We start from the raw sequence: 22,695 nt of genomic DNA on the forward strand, positions 1-22,695 counted from the left end.
CCTGGCATAGCACAGAATTGCTGCCTAATAAATGCTTCACAAACCACATTTCCTGCATCTCGGTGTGACTCTTTGCTGTCAGCAGGGCCTGTTTGGTGACAAGGGGTGAGTGCAGTGTAAGCCTGAGGCGTAGTATTTGATCTCCTCATGTCCATGCACTCTATTGTGCTGCCCAGATTTTACTCCTCCCTGGCCCATGCCTCTGTGGATGGGACCACAGCCATGAGAGGAATGACTCGTGGTATCCTGCCCCAGCATCAGCCGCACTGGCCATCTGTGCAGTAACACTTTCCAGGTCCAGTTAGTCACCATTTCCTGTCCTTTCTATGGGAGAAATGCCTGCAAGGCAGTGTCTGTATTTTCATTGCCTTGTTTCATGTCAAAATGGTCATTCATGTGATGTCACCCCTTTGTGAAAGTGTGTGATTCTTCTGCCCATCACATGGGAAAGAATTATGGAGGTGACATTTATGAAGAGTGAGTATAATAAAGAAGATCATCAGATCAACTCAGGACAGAGAAACCAGGTAGCCCTGGAAAACTGAAGTATCAGTGGGTGGGGTTATTGATTGACGACAGGATTTCCTGCTAAGAATAAGGAATGCAAAAGCATACATATGAGAAGAGTCTTCCTGGAGGCTGACATTTGTGTTTCACTGGCAAGTCTGTGATCCATTGGGTAGCAGCTAGTGTGTGCTGGGCATCTCATTCCAGTGAGGATACAGCTCTGTGGCCATGGCAATGGGTCTTGGTAGGAAGCTGCCCAGGAGAGCAGTGGATTCATGGGAATGTAGTGGGATCCTGCAGTGTTACTTACAGGCCTATTTGGAACAGGGATGGATTTCTCAAATGAATTGTTTACCCCTAAATTCAGATACTGGCCTCTATTTCGATTTTTTTTTCTGCCTGTCTTGGGGCTTGAACTCAGTTACTGAGCACTATCCTGGAGCTTTCCTCAAGGCCAGCAGTGTATTAGTTGTGCCACAGCACCAATTCCAACTTTTCTACATATGTTGTACTGCCGAATGGAACTAGAGTGCTAGGCAAGTACTCTACCAAGAGGTCAAACTCCTGGCCCCTGAACTCTATTTTCTAGCTGTAATTTCCAAGAAATTATTTGCAATTAAAACTATAATGGTTGACAAAACAGCTTGTTACTGGCACAAGAATAGGCCTGAGGACCAATGGAATAGAACTATGGACCCAGTTATTAACTCACAGACCTAGAGCCAACTAATCTTTGATAATGGAGCCAAAAAAATAGATTGGAAGAAAGACAACTTCTTCAACAAGTAATTCTGGCAGAACTGATTAAGCGTCTACAGAAAACTAAAGTTGGATCCTTCTTTGTCACCCTGCACCAGGATTAACTCCAAATGGATCAAAGACCTGGAGGTAAAAACAGATACACTGAAAAGTTTACAGGAAGGAATAGGAGATATACTAGGTCTCCTTGGCACAGGTTGAAACTTTCTTAATAAGGACCCAGAAACACAACAAATCAAAGAAAGTCTGGATAAATAGGATTGCATTAAACTGCAGAGCTTCTATATGGCAAAGGACATAGCTAGAAAACTAACTAGAAAGTCTACAGAGTGGGAGAAGATCATTACTAACCATAAAATAGAAAAAGGCCTCATATCTAAAATATATCAACAGCTAAAAAAGTTGAATCACTCCAAAGAAACAACCATCCCATTAAAAGATGGGCCAAAGACTTAAAGAGAGTCTTCTCTGAAGAAGAAATAAGAATGGCCTATAGACACATGAAGAAATGCTTGACATCTCTGGCCACAAAAGAAATGTTAATCAAAACAACTCACTCCAGTTAGAATGGCCATGATCAAGAAATCTCAGAACAACAGATGCTGGCAGAGATGTGGCCAGGAGGGATCACCACTACACTGTTGGTGGGAGTGCAAACTAGTTCATCTGCTATGGAAAGCAGTCTGAATTTTCCTCAAAAGGCTAAACACAGAGTTCCCCTATAACCCAGTAATTCCACTCCTTGGCATTTACCCACTGGTCCAGAAACAAGGACATACTAAATCCACTAATCAACAATGCTCATTGCAGCACTATTTACCACAGCAAAGATATGGAACCAACCTAGATGCCCCTCAGTTGACGAGTGGATCAACAAGATGTGGTATTTATACACAATGGAACTCTATGCTGCTGTCAGAAAGAGCAACACCGCCCCATTTGAAAGGAAATGGAGGGGCCGGGAGTTTGGCCTAGTGGTCAAAGTGCTTGCCTAGCATGCATGAAGACCCGGGTTTGATTCCTTGGTACCACATACATAGAAAAAAGCCAGAAGTGGTGCTGAGGCTCAAGTGGTAGAGTTCTAGCCTTGAGAAAAATCCAAGGACAGTCCCCAGGCCCTGAGCTGAAGCCCAGGACTGGCAAAAAAAAAAAAAGAAAGGAAAAGGAACAACTTAGAAAAAAATCATATTAAGTGAAGTAAGCCAGACTCAAAGGAACATAGGCTCAATGGTTTCCCTCATTTGTCATAATCAGTAGAAACCTTGGGCTCTCCTAGTAGAGATTTACAATAGAGCAAAACCTGGATACATAAGGCCATATAGGATGATGCTAAATGAAAGAACCTCCAGGATATAGAAACAAAAACCATATAATGAGTGATTGTCCTTAATGTACTATATTATCTCTCATATCTTTGCTGTCTCTTGGTTATCTCATTTTATTGCAGTATTTCACCTTGGTATCTGATATATTACATATGTTTATTTGGTTATTTGAAATAGGATGGGGAAGGGAGGAAAACAAAATGAGGGGCGGAGGTGGGGAAGGAAATGGGGACCAAGAGAAGAAAGGGCACCAATGTTTGTGAGGTAATGCACCTTCTATCTGGTGAATATAATGTAACCCTTCTATTAATTACAAAAAAATATATGAAAAAAACTATAATGGCTCAGGCCACTATGACTTTATAGCCCTTATAAGTTTCCACTTATACCAAGTAGAAAGTTACCCTTTCTTTTCCTCTCCTCCCTTCCCCTCCTTTCCTCTAATCCCCCCCCTCTCTCTGTCTCTCTCTGTCTCTCTGTCTCTCTCTGTCTCTCTCTCTGTCTCTCTCTCTGTCTCTCTCTCTGTCTCTCTCTCTCTCTCTCTCTCTCTCTCTCTCTCTCTCTCTCTCTCTCTCTCCTCTCTTTCCTTTTCCCTTTCCATCTCTCTCTGTCTGTTTCTCCATTCCCCTATCCCTTTCCTTTTCATTTTCTTCTCCCTCTTCCTCATTCCTCAGAAAGACATTGAATGAGAACCATCATTAATATCAAATTCTTCTTTAACTTGATCTTATACTTACAATGAATTTCTTTATCCCCATTAACAAGCATGTAGACTTTGTTTATGTCACATGGAGTTAAGATAAATGAGGTGATGTTTGAACACTTTGAACCTGCAGTTGAATTGGTGCAGATTTTGTTGGGAAAATGTTATGTCCTTTTTGAATACCACTAAATTTCCCTGGGGTAAGAGCCCCTGAAGAGCAGTAGCTAAACTGAATCCATCTTGTTAAAGCAGCCTCCGTTCTGTAAGTGTTAAGTTCTGAGAAATCCCCTACCTGCCTCTTCTCAGGAGAACTGCAAGATGCTCCATCACATGTTTATTCAGAGAGCTAGCAAGGACATTCAAAGGTCATCTCTAGGGCAGCAGCTGTGTTTCACAGGTAGCAAGGACACCTAAAACTAAAGTTCTGTGGGAAACCATAACATCAGAACTGATGAGAAACTGGGGAATGTCTCTATGCAAAAGTTAAGTAAAACATGAGGCTGAGAATGAAAACTAAAACTTGTTTGTTCTGTACTATAAAAGCTGTGCTCATTCTGTACTCGGGGCCTCCAGGCGTCATTGGTTTCTAAGGCGCGGAGGACCAAGCTCAAGCTTGCTAATAAATGGCTCTTTGTTGCCTACATTGGTCGTGGACTCTGGTGGTCTTTCAGGGGGATTTTGAAGGTTGGGCACAACACCACTGGGTATTCTGCACAGGACAGAAGCTCTGCAGAAGCCAGGAGGAAAGCAAGCCCCTAGGACTTGTTTGTCTGGCACCCTCTAGTGACAAATTGTAACATCATTGGTGTTTGTTAAAGGAGAAAGGATTGCAGCTCCTGTTCCAGAGTTGGAGCCAGGATGGATGCACATGTAGCTTCGAGTTGATGATCAGCTTGCACGAATTGAGTGTTCCAATGGTCATCACCTAATTCAATGAGGGCCTGACCAGAACACAAGTCGGGGAATCAAGCAATGCGCTTCCCTGCCCTAGCTAAACTCTTGAGCTGTTCATATCATCTCTTCTTCTCCTACCCTCCAGCTGGGATTTACATCATGAGTGTCCCTAGTTCTCAGGCTCAGGTTCAGGTTGAATTATTCCATCCATCAACTTTCCTGGATTTCAAACTAGTAAAGGTAAATTCTTGAGCCTTTTCATCTTCCATTGTCCAATGGGCCATTTCCTCATAATTAGGAGAGAGAACATGAAAACACATCTGGAGAGTCATTTCTGGAGGACATCTCTGAAGAACTGAATACAATATCTAATCTTTTCAGTCTTGTCTCTCATGTTTGATTAGTATGCTTTATGACACGGACAAATAGAAACACTTACCTTGTTTGTTGGAGTCAATGTCTCGACTTGTAGCTCAGGAACTCACATATAGCACAAGCAGCAGGAATCTCCTGCATCAGCCTGTAAGTAGTGGGATTATAGGACGGCAATGCTGCACCCAGCTGCTGCTGTTCTCATTTGGGGGTGCTGCTACAGGTGCTGCAGCTGCTGCTGTGGTGGTGGTGGTGGTGGTGGTGGTGGTGGTGTGTGTGTGTGTGTGTATGCTTATACACCTGTGACTGCACCTGCACCCGCATATATTTGCCCCCATCCTGGAGCTGGAACTCAGGGCCTGGGTGCTGCCACTGAGTTCTTCTTCTCAAGGCTAGCTTTCTACCACTTGAACCAAAGCTCTAGTTCTGACTTATATTATACCTGTTACCTGGAAGATAAGATTCTGAGGGTTTCCTGCCTAGAGTGGCTTTGAACTGTGATCCTTAGATGTCAGACTCCTGAATAGCTAGAATTACAGGTACAAGCCACTGGTTCCTGACTTGCTTGTTACTTTGTAGGTTATATGGAATTTAGAAATACTAGAGCCATTTGGAATTTTCTTCCATAAGTTTAGTCAGCAAATATGTAATAAGAATGGACTGAGGGCCTTGGAGTTTGCCCTGTGATGAATACTTGCCTAGCTGTATGAAGATCCGGGTTCAATTCCTTGGTACCACATACATAAAAAAATGCCAGAAGTTGTGCTGTGGTTTAAGTGGTAGAGTGCTAGACTGGAAGAGGCCCAGGGACAGTCCTCAGGCCCTGAGTTCAGGTCCCAGGACTGGCAAAAAAAAAAGAATGAACTGAGAGTTAGACCATGTTTGGAAATGAAGATTCAATGTAAACAATCAGCACGAATAAAACTAGTCTTTTAGAGCTTGACTCTTTGCGGCTTGGACCTTTGGCTGAGAGTTATGTCTTCTGAACTATCTTCCTCCTCCTCCTCCTCCTCCTCCTCCTCCTCCTCCTCCTCCTCCTCCTCCTGCTCCTGCTCCTCCTCCTTCTCCTCATGTATTTCTACGTCTCCTCTTCCTTCCCTTCTTCTTTTATGGTGTAAAGCAGTAGGGCCATTGGTGCTGAAGGCCTGCCACACTACTTCTTCTTAGACCTGGGAGTGAGATCCAGTCTGGGTTTTGAAATACACATTTTAGGACATGGTGTTTGAGGAGTCTCTTTGACCTCAGGAAATAGCATCTTGCTTTCCAAAGTTGGATGCCAATCCAGTCTGGCCCTTTTTCACATTTTGAAATCTCCACTTCTGGGAAAGGAAATCCATGGGGAACAGCACGTGTTGTTTATACACAGGTTTCAGAGTCCTGCCAAGCCTGCACCCAATGAAACAATCAATTGCAATTTTTTATCTGATAGGGATGAGAAATTTATGGTAAGTCTAGGCTGGCCCAATGTGTCCTGTCTCTGTGCTGCCTGAGCAGGGGAATACCACAAGCAACAGCAACCCAGCTGTGTTTGTTCTGTGAGGCTGGACTTAGAGCTAATTCAACAGTCCATTGCTTCAGTGTAATATGCAGTCTTTCAGAAAACAAAACGAAACAAACAGAAAACCACCTCAACCAACTCAGAAGCCATTCCTAGTCGTCTGCTTTTCTTTTTTACTCTGACAGGATTTTTCTAATTACTGAAGTTACGTTTTGAAATTCTCTTCTCTCACTTGTTTGTAATTGAAAGGGGATGCCACTATAAATATTTAAGCTGGACAATGGGCACCAAGGACACTGTCTTCTGCAAACCAGGTTGCGTGATTTCTCAAGGGAGGCTTTTGGGAAAATCCCTCAATGTCCAGACTGTGGACTCTGATCTTTCACCTTCCTGCTGAAATGTATTCAATGCTTGGGAAAAGAACCCATGGGAGATTCTCTCCTAATGTCTAAACATTGCACTTGCTGATTCTCTCACATTTTCTCCCATTTCTATCCCAAAGGAGAAGGGCTTGAGTGAGTGAAACAGGGAGCCTTTTCCCAGGATTGAATAGTAAAAATGATTAGGACGGGATGCAATCACTGACTCAGAATTTCTGTCCCAAGGAAAGTATGCCTTCATATGCCTTCCTCCAGGAAGTGGCTCTCTCAAGCACACCCATGGCACAGGGTTGTGGATATCTGGCCACACACCTCTCTTCCTTCACCGGTTATTTCTAGAGCAAGTGAGCCAGGCCAGTCCGGAGTCTAATCAAGCCACAGCAATCTTACCTTTCATAAGGACTAGAAGTTGTGTTGTGAAAATTCAAATGTGGTTTGTCCCTGTTGTGGGTAACAGCTAAGGGATCAGGAAAGTCCTTTGGCAGCTATCTTCCCTTTAACTTTCATCTTATTGACTTGAAAAGAATGAAAATAAGATCCAGGCTCAGAAAGGGGCATCACTACTCATTTTGTCAGGCTGAACCTAAACCAGCAAGTCCCTCTCTATCTGAAAAAAGAAGAAATCTAATGCATGATGTCAATCCTTGCCCCATTTATTTCATCCTGTGTCCATGCTCTTTTGTCTAATATTCTATTCATAATTATTCTAGTCTTGTAACAAGAAAAGATCTTCATTTTTTTGCCAGTCCTGGGGCTTGAACTCATTGCCTGGGCACTGTCCTTGGACACTTTTTACTCAAGGCTAGCTCTCTGCCACTTGAGCCACAGCTCCACTTCAGGGTTTTTCTGTGTACGTGGTAATGAGGAATTAAACCCAGGGCTTCATGCATTCTACCACTAGGCTGCACTTCCGATCCTGAAAATGATATTCTTTACACAATTAATTCATTCTTTTGTTGTAGGGCCTGGATGCTGTCTGAGCTCTTTTGTTTAAGGCTAGCACTCTAGCACATGAAGCCACCGTACCACTTCTGATTTTGTGATGGTTACTTGGAGATAAGAGTCTTACAGATTTTTCTGTCCTTTGCTAGCTTTGAACTAGAATCCTCACATCTCAGTCTACTGAGTATCTAGGACTGCAGGCAGGAAACACCAGTGCCCAACCCACAATCAACTCTTGTTTTCCAATATTGATTACTGTTTGCAGAAAATGGTCAATGGCTTTTTGTGTGTGCATTATTGCATGCTAATTATTTCCAGTCAGTGGTGAGACTGGAAACAGGCAGAATGCCCTCATTTGTGACAGTCCAGGAAGTTATAAAATTACACAATCTGGGAAAATTAGATCTGTATGAAGCAAAAACTCCTGATGTTCTAGATGCTATTCAAGAGGGATTGTTCCAAAAGCACAAAAGGTGTGCTTTGTTTGCAAAGCATCAGTATATAAAGCCCCAACCCTGTCTCCCCAGCAAGCAGCACAAGCATCTGTGATTCACCTGGAGCCTCAGCAGGAGCAAACAACCTCAGGTGAGGTGCTAGAACTTTTGTTCCTTGGGGAAATTTTCTCTCTCCACCAGTATTCTTGTGCTGTATCCCAGCTCACTCCGCATCCTTCCTGAATCTACTCTTCTGATCAGTGTTCTCTACAACTGAATACTTTTTACAATAGAGTGTGCTTTTGTATAAATTCTGTGATGGATAGGGCTGCCACTCTGCACATATTTATTGAGCATTTAGCTTACTTCACATTGCAGAGACATGGATTGCTTACAAAATCTTCAGATGATTCCTTGGAAATTTCCCATGCAATTTAGTTTCTGGATTGATAAGAGATGATAGAAATGCAAAGTAACCAGACACCAGTGGCTCAGGCCTATAATTTTACAATTGGGCTTAGGCTGAGAGGAGGATAGAGATCAGAGATCTGAGGAGGCTGTGATCTTGAGGATGGAGGTTCATAGCCAGCCCAGGTAGAAAAGTCTATGAGACTCCATCTCCAAATATTGCAGCAAAACTTCTGGGCTAGACGCATGGTTCAAATAGAAGCACACCATAAAAAAACCCAAACAAGTACATAAGGCCTTGGAGTTCAAGCCTTAGTACTAGGGGAAAAAGAGAAAGGAAAAATGAGAAAAAAGGAAATGCAAAATAGCTTATATTAATAGTTGGCTCCAATCTCACACTTACTGAGATTCTAATTACAATTAGCGAACTAAAGAGTCTGAAATCTATCCATCATCAGTTTATGGATATATGTGAGTATGTTTCTATGTCAAACTGATTGACCTACAAGGACAGGTCAATATTAGAGAAAACAAAACTCCCAAACAAAAGATAAACCATGTTTATGTTGTGTTTCCTTAATGCTCCAGCAGGATGAAGCTGTCCTTTGGCATCCTTCTCTGTTTCCTTTTCCTGGGAGTTGCCAGTGGTGGACTTTTCTCATTCATTAAGGAAGCTGGTCAAGGTAAGGAAAACACAGGTTGCTTACAGGTCCTAAGAATCCATATGAATGCAGGAGACTTATCATTTTTTATTTTTTGCCAGTTGTGGGGCTTGAACTCAGGGCCTGAGCACTGTCCTTGGACTTTTCTCAAGGCTAGATACCCTTGAGCTACAGCACCACTTCAGGCTTTTTTCTATGTATGTGGTGCCACGGAATCGAACCCGGGGCTTTGGTGTATGCTAGGCAAGCACTCTACCACAAGGCCAAACTTGGTCTGGAGCTTTATCTTTTGACCAGTACTTGTCTGTGTGTGGTGTTTTTTTTTTTTTTTGCCAGCTTTACAACTTTTCTTTGAGGCCTGAGGCCATGTAAGTTTGGGACAGAACTTGTCTGTGATAAGTGCAGGAGATTGAGGGATTTCTATTTCCCTCTAGTGGGAATCCAGGGACAGCTCATTTCTGTTTGCTAGCAGTAAAGCTGATGCCTCAAATGTGTGGACTGTTGGCAGGGAGACTGAGCCAAACCTGTGCCACACCCCAACCCCAGGAATAACAACCAAGGACAACTGAACTTTAAACAATATTTTAGGCTCTGTTCTGAGAGCATTGTGGGAATGTACTAGTGAGTTTTTAATGCCTTTACAAAGCTATTTAACAGAGAGCATGGAACAAGAGCATGGTTGAATCCAGGCAGACTTGTTGCTCAGATTTTCCTGTGCTATTTCTAAACCAAGAGTATGAACTTTATGAAGATCTCTCTCGCTCTCCTTTTAAGTATTTAGGGCTTTTTTATTTCCATTTCTTTGTCTTTAAACTTTTTGATTACTATAAAGTATACAAAGATTTTAGTGTGCTATTTATAACATGCATATAGTGTTCTTTGATCAAATTTACTCTGTATTACTCTTCCTTCTTAAAATTTAATCTTATTGTTAAGGCACTGTACAGAGGAGTTAGGATTGCATATGTAAGGTGATGAGAACATTTCTTGTTGAACCTTGTTACCCCTCCCTCATTCTTTCTCCCACTTTCCCTCACCCTGGCTCTTCTTCCCTCGAAGTTGTATAGTTCATTTCCAACATAGTGTCTGCTGCATTGGTTTATCTTTTGTCCTTTGTCTTGCCCTTTTTTTTTTTTTTTTTGCCAGTCCTGGGCTTGAGCTCAGGGCCTCAGCACTGTCCTTGGACTTTCTCAAGGCTAGAGCTCTACCACTTGAGCCTCAGCACCACTTCCAGCTTTTTTTCTATGTATGTGGTACCGAGGAATTGAACCTGGGTCTTCGTGCATGCAAGACAAGCACTCTACCACTAGGCCAAACTCCCGGTGCCTGTCTTGCCTTTTTGCTGTTCCCCTTCCCACCCCAATTCAGATAAATGTATATATAAGGGAACCAAAATCAAATACAGTGACAAAGGGGATAAACCAAAGGCAGAAAAATGAAAGAAAAAAATGCAGTAACTTCACACAGTACATTAAAGTCAAACATGATGTCATTTTTTAAAATCCAGAAATGGGAAATAATGGTATGGTTTGGAAGGTAACTCTCGTGCTGCTGTCCACAGTGAGACAGAATTAAGTTACCTATCTTGCCGACAGTTCTATAGAGGCTGAGACACAGCTAGGAAATGAACAGCCTCCTAATCATATTGCAAGAGCTAAGTTACAAGTTGCATTTATTTGTTTATTCATTCATTCATTCATTCATTTATTAGAAGCATAGGCTTTTGAACTCAGACCTCAAGGCCTATTTTCTAGATCAACCATCTACCACTTAGACCACATCCTTGGGACTAAACTGCAGAATTAAAACAATTCCAGAGTCAACTGTGCATGGTGTCTCCTGCCTGTAATTCTAGTTACTTAGGAGGCTAAGATCTGAGGTTCAAGGAGCAAAACCAGTCTGAGCACTAAATAAAGTCTGTAAGTCTCTTATCTCCAATTAATCACCAGAAACAGAATGCTCTGGCTCAGGGAGTAGGGTGATTGCCTTTAGCTGAGGAGCTCAGGGACAATGTCGGAGCCAAGAATTCAAGTACCACAACCGACAAAAAAAAAAAAAAAATTTCCAGTGGTCTTTTTCTGGAATGGTCTCTGAATTAATATTTTAAGGTTTTGCTGTTGATCCTTTCTAAATTCTCACACAAATGAAGTCTCAAATATCATTTATTCCACAAGTAAATATTTTTCAAAAGCTTCCTATAGAGTCTTGTATAATGTTTCTAAGGTTAGGAATGCTTTGTAAAATTCTGAAGCCTGTGTTTATATTCTGTTACCTCCCTCCTCATCTAAAGTCATTGTGAAATCCAGCCTTAGTAAGAAAACCATGTGGTTTTCATGTACAGTAAAGGTTGAGAATCATTACTTTTGATTTTTCTGTTCATATCTTTTATAATCAAATGTACCAGGTATTTTGGAAACATATATTAAGGAAATTTGGACTGCCAATGGTCCATCTAAATCAATAACTCAGAGAAAGTAAGTAGGGAAAAACTGTCATAACTTCCAGTAAAAGCTATCTATCTGAATAAATAACAGAAACAATAATTCCTTATAATGAAGACAGGTTATCTGTCTTATAAACCGTGATTATTACCCTATGTTAGAATCAGTCCCTTTTAATTTAAAATATATTTCCCATTTAATTTGCATGTGATTTGATTCCATCTGTCTATAAGTCACACTGATTTTAGTTTAATCCTCTTTTCTCCATTTTTCCTCTACCTTTCCCAAAGACCAGAGATATGAAGATACTCTGAGCACCTGCCACCATAGTCTAGACTATGAGACAAATTATATTTGCCTTTCTCGAGTTTTCTACAAAACCCCTGAGACATTCCCATTTCATTGAGGATAAAATTAAAGTTTTGAATTTAGTAGTCAGTTATCCATATTTCTTTTCTCTCCCCCTCCCTCCCTCCCTCTCTCCCTCCCTCCCCCACCTTCCTCTCTCTCTCTCTCTCTCTCTCTCTCTCTCTCTCTCTCTCTCTCTCTCTCTCTCTCTCTCTCTCTCTCTCTTTCTGTGTCTCTCTTTGTTGGTCATAAGACTTGAACTCTGGGCCTGGGTGCTGTTCCAGAACTCTTCAGCTCAAGGCTAGCACTCTACCATTTGAGCCACAACACCACTTCCTTTTTTCCTCTTATTTCTTTCAAGCCCAAAGAAGGCTTGAACTCAGGGCCTGAGCACTGTATTGGGCTTTCTCAAGGCTAGAGCTTTACCACTTGAGCCATAGCATCACTTCTGGCTTTTCTATGTATGTGATACTGAGGAATCAAACCTGGGTCTTCATGCCTGCCAGGCAAACACTCTACCACTAGGCCAAACCCCTGTCCCCACTTGTCCAATTTCCTACATCAGACTACCCAGTTTATTTACATCAGAGAGGTTCTGTCAGTTGAACAGGTTCATGTATATCCTGAGTACTCAGACACACTCAGGGCAAAACTGTTTTCATTCTACCCACTGGGATGAAATTCTTCATTGACTATATTTGACTCCTCATTATTTTTCATTGGCTACAGCATCCCTCAGAAATTCCATGTTCTTAGCCTTTGGCCAGAGATTTCTTGAACCTTTCTAAATAGAATGCTTTATTGTACAATGACACATTTTCAAAGACCCCTTCTTTATAGGTACCACACACAGTCCACAAAATAGCAGCACAAGTATGAATAAAATCAGATAGAATGAAACTTGTTCCAGGTGTAATTGTACAGACATTATTTTGTTTTTTTTTTGTTTTTGTTTTTTTTTGTTTTGTTTTTTTGCCAGTCCTGGGCTTGAGCTCAGGGCCTGAGCACTGTCCTTGGACTTTCTCAAGGCTAGAGCTCTACCCCTTGAACCTCAGCACCACTTCTGGCTTTTTTCTATGTATGTGGTACCAAGAAATTGAACCCGGGTCTTCGTGCATGCTAGGCAGGCACTCTACCACTAGGCCAAACTCCTGGCCCTGTGCAGGCATTATATCCAGTGCATTAACCAGAGTTGTAAAAGGTAACGAATATTCATTTTGAGTCAATATAAGGGCCTTTTCAAAGACTGACATCTTGGGAATTGGAGGCAATTTTCTATTTCCTCTGTTTGGTCAAGCCATGATCATCTTCATCATTCACTTTCCTTTGCAGGGACTAGAGACATGTGGCGAGCTTACTCTGACATGAAGGAAGCCAACTGGATAGGGGCAGATAAATACTTCCATGCTCGGGGGAACTATGACGCAGCCCAAAGAGGACCTGGGGGTGCCTGGGCTGCTAAAGTGATCAGGTAAGGCTGGTGCTGGGTGAGCAAAGCTTGACTGCCTTGGATGGTAGAAGGGGAGAGTCTCTTGTCTACATAGAGGTTTCCTGTTGAGACTGAAGTCCAGTCTCCCTGGAGTTGAAATGTCTGGGAGCCATGAGTCATCCCTCCCTACCCACTTCTCATGTGCAGCCTCAGTGCTGTTTGTCCAGGCCAGGGTGACTATCCTGGGCCAGCATCTCAACCCCTTTTTCTTTGGCCTTCCTGGACTCCTCTAACAGATATCCCTTGGAAAGAGATTTGCCAGAGTCAGGTTGTTGTTTATCATGCTCATGATTAATCTCCTTCCTATCTGCTCTGATTGCAGTGATGCCAGAGAGGGTCTTCAGAGACTCACAGGCCGTGGAGCTGAGGACTGGAGGCAAGACCAATTTGCCAATGAGTGGGGCCGGAGTGGCAAGGACCCCAATCACTTCAGACCTTCTGGCCTGCCTAGCAAATACTGATCAGAATGCTCACTGGCTTCTTAGGAAATCCAGCTGTGAACCCCTGCCTGCGGGGCTCATTGTTGAACTCAGTTCTCTCTCTGTCTTGGCTCAATAAATACTTGTGGAATCCAATTTGTCATTATAGTTTGGATTGAACTTATGATAGTCTTGGATATTGGAGGTAGGCAATATGTAGACCAGAGTAAGTTATCAATATTGACAGACAGAAGATAAAGGGTTCATTTCCTGGGCATTAGGTATGTGTTTCAAGTGCTATCATAGGAGAATGGGCCCCTGACACAGCCCTGAGACATTTTCTGAGACTTCAGGGTTAGTCCTCAGTACAGCTGAGGCACAGTGTGACAGTGTATTGTGGCAGCTATCTGAAATATAGTTTGGAGAGTGTTAGTTATGCCTCCTAAACTTTTAACCTCTTTTTATGTAGTATCACATAAACTTAAGCACTTAGGCTCAGGAGGTTTTCACCTATGCTTGCTCAGGAGAAATACAGGGCCATCGCCTTTTTCATCCTTAGGTTCTGTCACTGTGATTCATTCCTTTATCCAGAGTACCCACACTGCAGATGCCATTCCAACTTAGTCACTCATTATACTTCATTGTTTTCATATCCACTATCTCAGGATAGCGGTGTTAATGTTCCAGTAACCCTTATGTAGTGGGTCAATAGTGTAACACAATGGCCATGTCATGCTTCATGTAATCTCACAGGAAATGCATTATATAATTTTATCATGAAAAAAAGGTATAAGTACAGTACAGAAAGACATTTTGAAAGATGTGGGTGGGCTGAGAATGTGGCTTAGTGGTGGAGTGCTTTCCTAGCATGCATGAAGCTCTGGGCTCAGTTCCTTAGTCCCACATAAACAGAAAAAGCCAGAATGCTAGCCTTGAGCAAAAGAAGTTCAGGAAGAATGTCCATGCCCTGAGTTCAAGCTGCAGGGTTAACAACAAAGAAGAATACGAAGACGAAGACAAAGATGAAGAGGAAGAAGAAGAAGAGGAAGAAGAAAAAGAGGGAGGACCAGGAGTAGAAGGAACAGTAGGAGGAGGAGGAGGAGGAGGAAAAGGAGGATTAGGATGCACCATATTCATATAACTAATGACAGAAGACTTATAATGCTCTATGTTATTAATAACTATTGTTATCAGTTAGTTACTATATCCAACTTATAAATTAAACTTTATTAAATGTATCAATGTGTAGAAAGGATACACACACACACACACACACACACACACACACAAATGGCTTGGTATTATCCACAGATTTAGATATTCTCATGAGTCTTGAGTAAATGTGTCTCAAGTAAATAAGGGTAATTACTGTCCTTTTTTTTTTTTTTTGCCAATATTGGGCTTGAGCTCAGGGCCTGAGGACTGTCCTTGGATTTTTCTCAAGGCTAGAACTCTACCACTTGAGCGTCGGCACCACGTCTGGCTTTTTCTAATATGTGGTACCAAGGAATCAAACCTGGGTCTTTGTGCATGCTAGGCAAGCACTCTACCACTAGGCCAAACTCCCGGCCCTACTGTCCATTTTTCTTGTTGTTGTTTGTAGGGTGCTGTTCTTGAGCTCTTTTGGACAAGGTCGGTGCTCTAACACTGAGCCACATGTCCACTTCTGGATTTCTTGTGGTTAATTGGAGAAAAGAGTCTCATAGACTTTCCTGTCCGTGCTGGCTTGGGCCATCAGCACCTAGCTCTGTTGGGGTTTTTAGTCCTCAGTCCCTCCGGACCTGCAAGAAGGATAGAGAGATGAGGACAGGAAAGGAGAGGGCCACCTGAATGCCCACACCCTGCCCTCCCATGCTGGAGGATGAGCAGATGTGTCAGGGAGACCTGTCAAGGCAGGAGCTCATTTATTGAGGAAGTCCATTCAGCTAATATAGGGTGCAGGAGCCTATCAGCACAAAGGTGGGCAGGACTGGGGAGGTCCACATGTTTACTCTCACTATAGGTCTCAGCAGAAAGTGATAAAGCAATAACACATTCGTACCCAATGCTAATCAAGTCTCAGCAGAAAGTGATTCACAATACCGACGATATAGCTCAAAGTTAGGCGTGGCATTCATACATGACCGCTCATTTCTTTGTGTGGTTATCTTACTCAGTGATGCAGATGCATGGGCCAGCCTGACCCTGTACTCGGCTCCCAACATAGCTCTGCTAATTTTTTTATTTGAAATTAATTTTATATATCCTTCATTCCTGTTAGGACAATCTATTAGTAATTTTGAAATTTCATACGGAAGTCTACAAACTTTTTTTTTTATTAAAGTACAGAGGATGTTGTGAGGTATTTAAAGGGCAATCATTGGGGCCAGGAGTTTGGTCTAGTGGTAGAGTGCTTGCCTAGCATGCACGAAGACCCGGGTTCGATTCCTTGGTACCACATACTTAGAAAAAGCCAGAAGTGGTGCTGAGACTCAAGTGGTAGAGCTCTAGCCTTGAGAAAAATCCAAGGACAGTGCTCAGGCCCTGAGCTTAAGCCCAGGACTGGCAAAAAAAAAAAAAAAAAAAGGCAATCATTGGGTCTGAGAGTGACACTGAACTAATTAGAGACTTTTTAAAAAATATATGAAGTTGGAATATTGACATTGTTATTGATGATTTTGTCTTGAATTCTCAGTTTTCTATCCACACATTCAGGGCCTCCTGTTTTCTAAGCCAGCCTCTATCACTGTTGACAACCCCCAGTTCTTTTGCTTTTGCACTGATCTCAGTGCTCATAGCTCAAGCCAGCCACAGATTGTTACTTTCCTAGCTATGCTTCCAGCACAGCTGGGATTTCAGAAACGCACCACCATACCAGATTAGACAGAGGTCTTTAAGAATGGCAACAGTGGGGACTGGGAGTGTGGCCTAGTGGTAGAGCGCTTGCCTAGCATGCTTGGGGCCCTGGGTTCGGTTTCTGGATACCACACACACAGAAGAGGACAGAGGTGCTGCTGTGGCTCAAGTGGTAGAGCGCTAGCCATGAGAAAGCCCAAGGACAGTGCTCAGACCCTGAGTTCCAGCCCAGGACTGGCCAAAAAAAAAAAAAAAATGGCAACAGTGGTCAGATGTGGAGGAAAGTAGGGGTCAGAAGGCAAGTGCGGCTGTGCTGATGGTTTCAGGATTTACTTCAGTGCAAAGATGCAATTCTGCTTGCTCCCTCTTGCTCCTCCAATAAAAAGAAAGAACTGGGAGCTTGTGCAAGCCTGACCCTAGCTGAGGGGAGGCAGGGAGGTAGTGTGGAGAGATTCCATCAGAGACCAGGCCGGCCTCCACCCGGCAGGGGGCGATAAGGCGCCGACGCGCTGCGACCCCTCTGCCCCCAAACTTCCTCTCGCCTCCTCCACAGCTTCCGGCGTGGCTCCCGCTCCTGCGCACTGGCCATGGACCGCAACCCCTCGCCGCCACCGAGCCGCCGGGACGGGGAGGAAGAGGAGGAGAAAGACGACGGGGGCGACTGCATTGGGAGCACGGTCTACAGTAAACACTGGCTGTTTGGTGTCCTCAGCGGGCTCATTCAGGTGTGGACATTCGCGCAAGCGTGGCCGGGCCCCGCCTCCGTGGCCTCTCCTCCCGGGGCTGCGCCCCTGCGAACCCTCCCCGGCACCTTCTCCCCGGCACGGTCCACGCACTCCCCTCCCCCGAGACCGTCCCCCGGGTCCTTCCCCCTCCTCCTCCCTCCCCCACCCGCGAACCCTCCCCCGGATCCCTCCCCACCCCCACCCCGAACCCTTCCTCAGGTCCCTGCCCTCCCCCGGATCCCTCCCCCCATCCCTCCCCCCTGGACCCTGCCTGGGCCCTTAGCCTCCTGGGCCACCCTGGGCTCCTCCACAGGAAAGGTTAGTTAATAGGCAGGGGTGCTGGAGCTGGCCATTGTGCTACCATGCAACTACCACTGGGAAAAGTACCTTGGTCGAGTTGTGATCCTAGACCTTCATTTATTTCACGGATTTGTTGTAGTGGAAGAAATGATGATTTTGGAGTTACACAGCGCTGATATCCAAGGCTCCAATACTTTGGGCAAAGTCACCTAACTACACTTAGTGCTTCGTTTTCTCCATCCAAATGTAATAATGATGTCTATACTGTGGTGTGTGGTTTTCCCATACATGAAGTACTTTAAATAAAATGGCAATGATCATAAAATGATTGGGAGGTGTGTTTGGCCTATAAGAACCCCTCTTAAATGTGACTTTTCTGTCTCCATGTTTCAGTTCTTTTACCTGCTTTAAGTTGTCCTCTCCAGTCTTTTTTTTTATTTTTTTATTTTTTTATTTTTGGTGTGTGGGGGGGTATTAGTCCTGGGGCTTGAACTCAGACCTTGGGTATTTTTGAGTTGTTTCTTTTTTGTTGTTGTTCAGGAGAAGTGCTCTAACACTTGAGCCACAGCCCCATTTCCAGCTTTCTGGTAGTTAATTGGCAATAAGAGTCTTACAGACTTTGCCACCTTGGTTGGCTTCCAACTGCAATCCTCAGATCTCAGCCTTCTGAGTAACTAGGATTACAGCCCTGATCCACCAGTGATTAGCTTCTTGCTCAGCTTTCTCACACACACAACTAACTAATGCTCTCCTTAACCACATTTTAAAGAAGAGCTGTGGGGGCTGGTGTTTGGCCAAGTGGTAGAGTGCTTTCCTAGCATGCATGAAGATCTGGGTTCAATTCCTCAGTACCACATACATAGAAAAAAGCTGGAAGTGGTGCTGAAGCTCAAGTGGTAAAGCTCTAGCCTTGAGAAAATCCAAGGACAGCGCTCAGGCCCTGAGCTCAAGCCCAGGACTTGCAAAAAAAAAAACAAAAACAAAAAACATTGAATAAGTTATATGACTGCCAGGAAAGTTAACACATACAGCTGAAGCTGGCCTGGTGGCCAAAGGACTATTTTTTTTTCAAATGAGATTTTTGCTAAAGAAGACACTTTGAGAATAGTCCCTGTGCTTTCTAAATGAAAAGGAACTGTGTACAGTTTTCATTCATCCTTTTCCCCCCCTTTGTGTCACCAAAGATTGTTACACCAGAAAATGGGAAATCCAGCTCAGAAGATGAGGAGCAGGAGGCAGAGCTTGATGAAGAAATGGAGAATGAAATTTGCAGAGTATGGGACATGCCCATGGATGAGGTATGGGGTCACTAGTGAAACTGAAAAGACTCACTGGTGAAGAGGTGGCAAATGGAGGTTTTTTTCCAAAGGTTCAGTCTTTCACTTCACTCTCTGAGGAAACACTTTATATCTATAGTCCCTTGAATATATGATTCAAGGGATAAAGTCCCAATAATTATTTTTTATAGATAATAATCTGTAAATGCTAAGAGTTTTGTCTCTGAAGGTATACACAGTTTCATTCTATGAACATCAGAGTGCACTTAGATTAAAAATGCTATAATATTACTTGGCAGTGTTTTATGGTTTTGTGGTTTTTTTTTTTAATTTGTGTGTGGGGTGGGGCAGTACTGCATAACCAGGTACTCTACAATGTGAGCCACTCTGCAAGCCTTTCTTTGTTTCTGTTTTCAAGATAGGATCTTACTTTATGCTCAGGGTGGCCTGGATTAGGATCCTTCTGTTTGTGTTTCCCCATGTCTCTGGTATTATAGGCACATGCCACCATGCCTAGCCCTTGTGCTTTTCCCCTGGTTTGGGACCACATATACATGCCATTGGTCAAGATGGAGTCTTATGAACTGTTTCTGGCATCAAACGTTCCCTTATTTGTGCCTCTCAAATAGCTGGTGTGATTGATGAATCCTTGTGCCTCGTTCAGGGACCACTGTGTATATGTAGTCTGTTACTGACCAAACATCATTATGTGCTATTTACATCACACATTCTCACTTCTCACCCTCCAGAGCTAACTGCTTTAGTTTTTATATCTTATATTCCTAAGGTGTTTGGTTTTTTTGGGGGAAGATGTGTCACCGGTATAGTATCTTCCCTTAGACATAATGAATTGAGCCAAACTGGCTAGGAAGAAGAAAATGATTTATCCTAGTTACATTATGAGTGGAAATTGTTTTCTGTTGAGGATTTTGAAAGCACAGGTTCTGATTTTTGGACATGATCAATAGCACCTCTCAACTCTGTTCTCAGTTTTTATGTTGTTAGAGGTTGAGAATTAGGAATTGTACTCTTCCCCCCACCCCCCCTTTTCTCAGCTTCTAGCATAGTGCTTGGCAGTCATAAATGTGTTTGAATAAGTTAGTGAGAGTTCTTGTTGTAGAAACAGCATAAAACTGCTATATGAAATCTGTTGATCAATAGAGGGTTAGGAAAAGGGAGAAAAATAGGTTGTATTGCCTAGTGCCAGTGGCTCACACCTATAATCCTAGCTACTCAAAATGTTGAGATCTGGGCTGGGAGTTTGGCCTAGTGGTAGACTGCTTGCCTAACATGCATGAAGACCTGGGTTTGATTCCTCAGTACCACATACATAGGAAAAGCTGGAAGTGGTGCTGTGGCTCAAGTGGTAGAGCTCTAGCCTTGGGAAAGCCCAAGGACAGCACTGACAAAAAAAAAAAAAAAATTGAGATCTGAGGATAATGGTTTAAAGCCATTCTGGGCAGGGAAGTCTGTGAGACTCTTAATCTCCAACTAACAACTTAAGAAAAGGCCAAAGTGGAACTGCAGCCCAAGTGGTAGAGTTCGAGCATTGAGCAAAAAAGCTCAGGGACAATGCTCATGTCCTAAGTTTTAGCTCTGGGACACACACACCCCCACACGCACACACACCCCAACACACACACACACACACACACACACACACACACATACACATCCCAAAAACCAAAGGCTTTGTTGGGACAGGTGGTACTAGCTAGGAGGAATTGGACTAATGAGGTGAAAGGATGAAAAGTGTTGAAATAGATCATCAAAAGTATGAAAATAGACTGGGAATGTGGCTTAGTGATAGAGTGCTTGCCTAGCACGCGTGAAGCCCTGGGTTCAATTCTTCAGTACCACATACACAAAAAGCCAGAAGTAAGCCGTGTGGTGGTGACTCATGCCTGTAATCCTAGCTACCCAGGAGGCTGTGATCTGAGGATCGAGGTTCAAAGCCAGGCCAGGCACAAAAGTCTTTGAGATATTTATTTCCAATTAACTACCAGAAAAACCAGAAGTGGCTGTGGTTCAAGTGGTTCAAGTAGCCCAGGTGATTTGATTTTTATTGAGGTAAAGAGAACACGGCCGGGAGTTTGGCCTAGTGGTTAAAGTGCTTGCCTAGCATGCATGAAGCCCCGGGTTCGATTCCTCGGTACCACATATATAGAAAAAAGCTGGAAGTGGTGCTGAGGCTCAGGTGGCAGAGCTCTAGCCTTGAGAAAGTCCAAGGACAGTGCTCAGCCCCTGAGCTCAAGCCCAGGACTGGCAAAAAAAAAAAAAAGAGAACAAGACCCTATCTCTTAACTCAGAGGCTAGGTGCTGCCCTTAAGTTTTTTGCTCAAGGCTGGTCCCCTACCATTTGGCCATAGGTCCATTTCCAGCTTTTCGTGGTTAAATGGAGGGAAGAGTCTCATGGACTTTACTGCCCAGCTGGCTTCTAAATGTGATCATCAAATCTCAGCCTCTTGAGGAGCTACCAGGAGTGAGCCACCCCAGTGCTCAGCTTGGTGATTCATTTCTTAAAGAAATGCCTCATAAGCTGGATGTGGTAGCTCATGCCTCTAATCCTAGCTACTCAGGAGGGTGAGACCTGAGGATCACGATTCAAATACAGCCCAGGCACTAAAGACCATGAGACTCTTATCTCCAATTAACCAGTAGAAAACTGGAAGTGGCTCTGTGGCTCAAGGCGTACAGGTGGTAGCCTTGAGCTGAAGAGCTCAGGGACAGCATCCAGGCCCAGAGTCCACCCCGCACAACCAACCAAAAAAAAAAAAAAGAGAAAAAGCAAAAAAAAAGAAAAAGAAAAAAGAAAAATCTCAAAAATTCAATACACTATTAAACATGTGAAAGATATTTTTTTTTTCCTTTTTCTTTTGAGCTAGGATCTGTCTGTATAGTTCAGGTTATCTTAGACTTACTGTATAGACCAGGTTGGCCTTGAATTCAGAATCCTTGTACCTCCTTAGTACTAGCATGTCCTACAACTGTCAGCCTAGCATTTAAAATTCTGTGTGTGTAAATACAGTTCTAGTTCCACTGAGACACAGAATTCCATTTCTTAATTTCACAGGTAAGGTTTTATAAATGTTACTTTTTCCATAATCTGGTCCCTATACATTTAACTTTATTTTATTATTATTATTATTATTTTTTGCCAGTTGTGGGGCTTCAACTCAGGGCCTGAGAACTGTTCTTGGACTTTTCTCAAGGCTACAGCTCTACCACTTGAGCCACAGCACCACTTCCAGCTTTTTTCTTTTTTCTATGTATGTGGTACTGAGGAATTGAACCCAGGTCTTCGTGCATGCTAGGCAAGCTCTCTACCACAAAGGCCAAACTCCCAGCCCAAACTTTATTTTACTGCCAATCCTGGGGCTTGGACTCAGGGCCTGGGCACTCTCCCTGAGCTTCTTTTTGCTCAAGACAAGCACTCTACCACTTGAGCCACAGTCACTTCTAGTGTATTTTTCTGGTTATATGGTACTGAGGAATCAAACCCAGGGCCTCATGCATGCTGGCCAATCACTCTACCACTAAGCCACATTCCCAGCCCAGATTTAACTTTATATTTTAAATAAAATACAACAACCATGCCAAATTGCCCTACTTTAGAGGGCAATTTGGCAATACATATGAAATTTTAAAGGTGTATGACCGTAATTTCTCTTGTGGAGAGTGATATACTTGTAGGCATTTAAGAAAAAGATATGTGTAAAGATTTAAATACAAATGCACAATACTATGTTATAGTAGATTTATAGAGATGTGAGAGATAGACAGATAGATAGATAGATAGATAGATAGATAGATAGATAGATATAAAATAGAGATATATCTTGGTATATGTAGTAAATTGACAGAATGGGGATTGATTAAATGACTTAAAAGGGATTAATGAAAGGGCAGGCATGGTAGTATATACAACCCCAGCTACTTGGGAACTGAAGATAAAAGAATTGAAGTTTTAGGCCAGC

At 43.1% G+C, this 22,695-nt stretch overlaps 1 protein-coding gene across 2 annotated transcripts; it reads left to right on the forward strand.

Annotated features, from left to right (window-relative positions):
- The first annotated feature begins 7,858 nt into the window (after nucleotides 1–7,858).
- LOC150053105 (serum amyloid A-3 protein-like) lies at nucleotides 7,859–13,737 on the forward strand. Of its 2 annotated transcripts, none has more exons than XM_090348034.1 (4): nucleotides 7,859–7,965; nucleotides 8,811–8,905; nucleotides 13,006–13,144; nucleotides 13,485–13,737. In XM_090348034.1, the coding sequence occupies exons 2-4, from the start codon at nucleotides 8,815–8,817 to the stop codon at nucleotides 13,621–13,623; spliced, it is 369 nt and encodes a 122-aa protein (XP_090204160.1). In that variant the 5' UTR covers nucleotides 7,859–7,965; nucleotides 8,811–8,814; the 3' UTR covers nucleotides 13,624–13,737. The 2 variants fall into 2 exon arrangements, with proteins under 2 accessions (XP_090204160.1, XP_090204161.1); XM_090348035.1 differs by having other exon boundaries at nucleotides 7,866–7,965; nucleotides 8,814–8,905.
- The last annotated feature ends 8,958 nt before the right edge of the window (nucleotides 13,738–22,695 follow it).

Source organism: Megascapheus bottae, chromosome 16 (assembly GCF_031878675.1).
Source record: "Megascapheus bottae isolate mThoBot1 chromosome 16, mThoBot2.hap1, whole genome shotgun sequence".
NCBI classification, from domain to species: domain Eukaryota; kingdom Metazoa; phylum Chordata; class Mammalia; order Rodentia; family Geomyidae; genus Megascapheus; species Megascapheus bottae.

Bases quoted from the DNA above. Each gene is read 5' to 3' on its own strand.
- LOC150053105 (XM_090348034.1), top strand. From the start codon at position 8,815: ATGAAGCTGTCCTTTGGCATCCTTCTCTGTTTCCTTTTCCTGGGAGTT. The intron at 8,906-13,005 runs GTAAGGAAAACA...TTTCCTTTGCAG, and splicing joins CATTAAGGAAGCTGGTCAAG to GGACTAGAGACATGTGGCGA. The intron at 13,145-13,484 runs GTAAGGCTGGTG...CTCTGATTGCAG, and splicing joins TGGGCTGCTAAAGTGATCAG to TGATGCCAGAGAGGGTCTTC.